The sequence below is a fragment of the Megalobrama amblycephala genome, linkage group LG8 (assembly GCF_018812025.1).
Source record: "Megalobrama amblycephala isolate DHTTF-2021 linkage group LG8, ASM1881202v1, whole genome shotgun sequence".
In the NCBI taxonomy this organism is placed as follows: domain Eukaryota; kingdom Metazoa; phylum Chordata; class Actinopteri; order Cypriniformes; family Xenocyprididae; genus Megalobrama; species Megalobrama amblycephala.
Window position 1 is genome coordinate 10,375,458 of NC_063051.1, and position 7,071 is coordinate 10,382,528.

Sequence of the window (7,071 nt, forward strand, 5' to 3'; positions counted from 1 at the left end):
AATCTTATAAATTAAATAAATAGATAATTAATATATACCATTCAGGGCAGTAACTTAATAAAATATGACTCAATAAAATAATACTATTAACAAAAAAATATGTGGAAATTCTGAATTTAAGAACTGAATCCTAATTGTAATGCATGAGTTGGAATTTGAATTGAACTAGCCACTCCCCCACAGGAAGTTGATTTGGAATGACAGGAAGTGGAATCCATTGAATTGTGGCTATTTATTCCCTGGATCCTGTTAGCTACCTTAAAAGTGAACTTAAAAATATGAAAATTATTCTCGTTTTTGAAAGCTCAAACACTGAGCTCAAAATAAAAGGAAAAAACGGATGAAAGAAAACAGTCGACTCGGTTTGTGTCACTAAGAAGAGGTTACTTTCCTCTCCAAATTAATAATTTAAATGCTGAGTCATTTAGCCATTAACCAGCATGCCGTGTGACTGGAGGTAATCGTTACCAAAAGAGCGCATGTCCCTCACTCGAACTGCGTCATCATGATGCAAATCTGTAATACAAAACACTCTTAAATGTTATCAGTAAGAAGAATTTTGTGTTGACCTGTGCATGACCTACACAACAGGTACATGTTTATCTCAGTAGCTGCTGTTTGTAAAGCAAAACCAGGATTTTTATGGCAAATCCTGCCTTATAAGGAAGCATACTAACTTAAAAGGAACTTCCTACGTGACAGATTTGGAATGCTTTACATATAGGCAGCAACTTTTTCAGTTCTTTTTCATAATGAATGAACTACATTTACAATCAATAGTTGCTTTGCCCACCATCTTGGTACCTTTCAAAATAGTCTCCGTGTCGGAAGCGTGCATATGATGCCTTAAAATGCTGGCAGCGCACTAGGCTTTGGAAGAAAGCTTTAAAAACAACATGGCAGCCACCTTCTTCCATACTACTCAGAACCGTGACTGAAAGATTTGAAACGAGGACACACCATTCCACCTATTTACTTTTATCAGACTGAAGCTTTGATAAACGTAAGCATGCTTGATCATCATTGCTTTGACTTAGTTTTGGTTATTGATTGAATTTCCTGCTGTTGTTAAATCCTTCTCTATAGTGGTCATGCTTGCTTACTGACTGGCTTTGGTAAAGAGGGGAAGGCCTCGAGGCTCAAAGCGCTGTGTAAAATAAGCGTTACAAATCTCTGTGACTACAGGCCACAACACCGCAAGCAGAAAAACGCACAAACAGAGAGAGCGAACGATAGTCTATATCACCGTATTATGAAGAAGATTATCAGTTATTAACCATACAAGAGTTGAAAACCTGCCTAATGTACTATTTAGCCATAATACTATCCAGACATGCACTATTTGTTCTCTGGCAGCGTCTCTGAGCTTCTGACAGGTTGATAGACGTCGCTTATCAAGGTTGACAGATTACATATGCTGCGCTCTTTGGAAAGTGAAACAATCCTTTTATAAATGCACGATACTGTTCTCTTGCAAGGCAGAAATAATTTAAAGACCTGTGGGTTAATTACTAGCGTGCTAAGCATGAATTAATACATACTTATATTTATATTAAAATTCTGGAGGGATATATTAATAAAATCTAAAACTACACCTAACAAAGTTGAATCATTATCATTGCCTCACATTATTATTATTATTATTATAACTAAAAATATTAACGTTGTTAGTTTCCTTGTTCACATTACATAAAAACTCATGTAACTACATGAACTTAATTTAACTGAGTTGTTTCTACTAAAAATGAGTATTGTGAGCTTTACTTAATAAGTGTTTGTTCAGTCAACTTAACATTGCTGAGTGAAACACACAAATTTATGTTGACATAACTAACTGGGATCCACTAGATCCGTAGTTCCCAGCATGCTTTGCTAGGGACTGCATTAGGAGAGTAAATTTGTTATTTTATGTGTTTTTCAGTAAAAGGAAATATGTTGTTAGTTTAGTGTTTATTGTTCAGTTATGTTGGACATTTAGAGGAGTTTCTGTAATGTTTTTGAATTTTGTGGTTACCATTATGCAGAAGAGTGTCGCCTGTGTTTAGGCTGTAAGTTTGTTCAAGGAGTTATTTTTTTGAGTGCATTTTGTAGAGCAAATAGTTAACTTAATAAAGTAAATTAAGTCAATAAATGTGTTGACCTTACATGATGTCCTTAACATATTTTAGTACCACAGTATTATCACCACCTGATAACATCACAGTACCATGGTAGGCAAGTGCCAATGAATTTGTGGGTGTACAATTTACTTTAAAATTTTTTTTGAATTTTTGAAGTAGAAAAGCTGAAATACGCCTAGTATTTTCTTGTAAAACAGTTAATCTTTGTTTTATTTGAAAATCATTTTTACAGTGTACAAAAAAGTACTGTGGTGTCAGTAGGTACAGTAATGGCATCAAATACACTGTGGTATTTTTAAGAATACCATGGTATTTGTCCAAAAAATCATGGTATAGTACTTTTTTGCAAGTGAGATTCTGGGCATTTATATGCATTTAACTATTTAGCAATAACAAAAAGGTGACAATAACACCCTGATTTTTGGGCATGATACAATAACAATACCATATATATTTTTGGACACACACCATGATAATACCATGGATTTTAGACATGTAGTTCCATTGTTTGTTTGTTTGTTTTTTATGGATAATGATTGATGCATCTATCAAATTATGCATTTCGTAATAAACTTATATAACTTCAACATAGCATTATTAAGTAAACTGCACATATAAATATTATGTAACAGTGACAAATTCAAATTATTTGTATTTAATCAAAGAAATTTGTCAGCTTTACTTGAATTTCTTTTGTTCATACAACTAAATTGTTATTTGTACAAATTACTCAATATAGTTGCATGGAACCACTTGACACTTTTTTAAAGTCCCCCTGTGGTGGAAATCAATTTTTTAATGTTGTTTATATGTCTGTGTGGTGTTTTTAATATGCTTTAAGACAAACCATGTGCAATTTCATAAGTCAACACCATTGCTGAGTATTTTCTCTTTAAAACTGCAGTGATCTAAAGACAGTTTCAAACCCGCAGTTTGAAATCGCTGGTGTTTCTTACGTCACAAACTACCTTGTAATCAATCACGTCAATGTGCCGGCAGGCTTTAGCATATCATTAACTGACCACGCAAGGGAGTCTCAAAACAAGGTTATAGCAGGATATTTTTCTGTTGATATGACAAATCGGGTAGATTTAGCAATATGGTGAGTGTATGATGTATATTACTATGTTAAGATGAACTATATGCCTTTCTCCACTGACATTCTGAGTTCAAAGCGTTTTTAAGGATACTTATTGAGAGAAAGCAGCTGTCTGACTCATGAATGTGAACATGGTTTGTGTAACATTAGCAACACATTATTAGCTGTTTGATAACGTAGTCAAGCAAAACGCTAATCATATTAATTATCGTTATGTGTCCGATGTTGTAACTAGCTGTACCATTGTGCAGCGTTTACCTCAGTAAGTTGACCGAGTGGATCTCGTCTGAGCTTGTGCGAGTGAGTGGAGGCGGGGCTAATTATCATATTCATAGATCTGTGTATATTAAATGAGGCAAGGGTGTAGAGTTACATTCAGTAGTTATTTTAAGGCATTAAGTTTTTTTCACAGGAAAAAAAGTTTAAATGTGTAATTTTGGTGATCAAAGATGAGTTTTAAGGGGTAAAATTATTGACTACATGGGGACTTTAAGTAAATCCAACAATTCATTTTTTTGAGTGAGTAATAACTGCATTTGACACAGTGATGTCTCAACATGTGAGACATGATAATCAAATATATTAAAAATATGTGATAATAAAGATAAAAATGTAATAAAAAATTGATAAGACTATTTTGTTTTACTATCCTGGAATGAAATTATACACATTTGTAGTTTATGGCAAGCCTATCTGAACAGACTTGCAACCCATTTTTGATTGCAACCCACCAGTTGAGTTAAAAGAACCACTGTATATATAATATAATATCCTTTTTAGTTGCAAATTTCAACAATAAGACCACACACAACTTAATTTTACATTACGTAAAACCTTACGTAAACAGCATCAAAATTCTATGATTTCATACAGCATGTGAGACGAGATAATCCACTGGGGACTGGCATGTGTGGGCACACAGCGGACAAATCCAGCCTCTGCCCCATACGAGCGCACAACTGGCACGGACCCAACACCCTCACTTCAGAAAGCAGCTGGTGCACGGTACACTCCAGTGCAAAAATTAGATGCTTTACATCCCTCCAGGTCAAGTACTGGAGTACATCTTTATATACTGCAACAACCGATTCTTAACTTTATGAATAGGAGTATGCATACTTGCATATCAGGCGAAATGCATTAGGAATCTACTGCAGTTTTTGGAGAAGATAAAGAGGCTAAACTGATCACAAAAATCACAAAGGATATCTCTTTAAAACATCAATTGTTGCAAATGGTAATGATGAATTAAATGATAGCTCTATTGTCTTGCTGTATGTCAACAGTTGTCTCACTTGTGTCTAATTTTAAGAAAAACAGACAAAGTTGATGCTTAAAAGAAAACTGAGTTATGAATGAGCAACATAGGAGCAGACAAAATCTCCTCTAGGCTGTTATGGGTAGTTTATACGCAATAATCGATATCATACAGACATATACGACTCATCATACTCTCAGCATTCAACAAAGTGAGACTCCACAGTATCTTTCAAGAGTGCAAAAATCATAACTAAACAAAAAATAACTTGCGTTTTTAAAGAAACATGCTATTATCTACAAGATCCTCACACCTTTTGACCTGGGAAATTATTTTATAGACTATTCACTCACTCGCATTTTGGAGCTGAGCGCAACTAGAATCCTAAAATGACTTTTCCAAGACTGGAAAACAGCATTATTTTTTTAATTCCCTGATATTTTCAGATTATCCATGGCCGTGGGAATCCTGTATCTAATAGCAGACAGTCCAATAACAACAAAAAAGCGTTTGCGTGATACGCTTCTGTCAAAAAGTAGCAGCATTCAAACGTGCGGAACACTCTCCCGTCGTTACCGTATCCGTGATCGGTAACATGACAGCAAAAACAGCAAGCAACTACAAATGCATCTACGCTGAACTATCGCCGTTCTCCTGTCACGCCTCTTTTAATCAATAATTGAACGCATAACCTCCTTGGTAATGGTAAACAATCGTGCGGAATTGCTTAGGACTACAAATATGAACGGTGATTAAAAATAAAAAACAAATTGACGCGTTAACGGAGATATCTCGTGTGTCTCACGAAACTGGGACGCTGTGAAACGCGCGCGGAAGACGCGTTCCGCGCTCGCGCTTCTTGGGGTACTTACGTGTAGTGCTGAGGAAAGAGGAGCGTCGCCGTTCCCGGTGAGGAGACGCTGAAGAGCAGCACAGTTTGGACGGAGAGGACGCAGAACAGACTGGAGGACTGAGCAAACATCGCCATTTTCCATTAAAAATTCAAGAAACTGGGTAGATATGAACGGAACCGGTAGTCAAGCGAACGGGGGCTTGCGCCGAGATGTCGACGAGGATGTAGAAGGCTCGTTAAGATCCAAAGCCGCTGTTAAATCTCAATCGGTAACGGGGCTGAGGGAATGATTGGCCCGAGACAAGGCAGTTCGGAGACGCGCAGATGCTTTGACGCTGCTGCCGCCACTGGCGCTGCTGCTGTTGCCGCTGCTCAGCCTTATTTGCTCTCTCTCTCTCTCTCTCTCTCTCTCTCTCTCTCTCTCTCTCTCTCTCTCTCTCTCTCTCTCTCTCTCTCTCTCTCTCTCTCGCTCTCGCTCTCAGAAGAGCGGGGGAAGCGCGCTATCACTACGCGACAGACGGGGGCGCGCGTCTTGAGAAGACCCTCTTGTCCAGTGGTTATCCAAACTAAACTCATTAAATAATACAGAGACTGTATGTGAAATATATGTTTGAAATGGAACATGGTATCATGTAACATATTTTAGTACCATAGTATTATGTATCACCACCTGATAACATCACTGTACCATGGAAGGCCATCGTCAATGAATTTTTGGATGCAAGATTTACTTTCAAACAATTATCACTCAGAAATGTATTGCTAGAAAAAAAATATTAAATGAATTTTTGAAGTAGAAAAACTGAAATAGGCATATTTTCTTGTAAAACATAGTTAATCTTTGCTTTTTTTTTATTTTTACAGTGTACAAAAAGTACTGTGGTGTCAGTAGGTACAGTAATGGCATCACATGGCATCAAATATACCGTGGTATTTTTAAGAATACCATTGTACATGTCCAAAAGAAAATCATGGTAGTACAATGATGCTTTTTTGGTTCTGGGCATTTATATGCATTTAACCACTTAGCAATAACAAAAAAGGTGATGATATTATTGTTTTTTGGGCATGATACCATAATGCCATATATTTTTTGGACACACACCAAGATAATATCATAATTTTTAGACATGAAGTTCCGTAGGTTTTTTATGGATATTGATCAATGCATCGATCAAATTATGCAATGCATAATAAAAAAAAATCTCCATATATTTTTAAAATGTAATATTCTTTTATTGTTTATTTTTCTATATTATAAAAAAAAAAAAAACTAAAGTGAAACACAGGATTTGCATTTTCCAAAAAAAAAAAAGAAAGTGAAATAGGCACATATAATGTCAGTAAATCAGCACCAGAAATCAAAGCGTATCATGGCATGTTGTAATGTATGGGCCAATATCGTATCACTGGCTGAGAGAATCGATGTCAGATTGTTTTGTGATGAAATGTCCGATTTACATGATAAAATGCTCCATACAAAAAGTACTGTTGTGGTACCATGATATAGGAATGTTTCACATTATACAGTAATACTTTGAGATATACTACTGAAAATCATGTGCTAATAATAAACAATAGCAATATAATAGTAACGAAGCATTTCACAAAAATGAGTTTATTAGGTTTATTAGACTTCAAACATCCACTAAAAATCACCAAGACACCAGTTGACTAAAAGACATTGAGCAAAAACAATGAAGAAAAATGAAGTCAGTGAAGAGAAAAGATCCTGCAGCAT

At 35.8% G+C, this 7,071-nt stretch overlaps 1 protein-coding gene across 2 annotated transcripts in view; it reads right to left on the reverse strand.

The window, feature by feature from the left end:
* Nucleotides 1-6,057, reverse strand: part of cacna2d2a (calcium channel, voltage-dependent, alpha 2/delta subunit 2a) — a 383,618-nt gene extending 377,561 nt beyond the window's left edge. Inside the window, exon 1 of one of the 2 annotated variants that reach the window (XM_048199167.1) lies at nucleotides 5,350-6,057. In XM_048199167.1, coding sequence (XP_048055124.1) covers nucleotides 5,350-5,465 — 116 coding nt within the window. In that variant the 5' untranslated portion in view covers nucleotides 5,466-6,057. The remainder of the gene's footprint in view (nucleotides 1-5,349) is intronic. The other variant, XM_048199168.1, reaches the window with a different exon arrangement.
* Nucleotides 6,058-7,071: the final 1,014 nt, after the last annotated feature.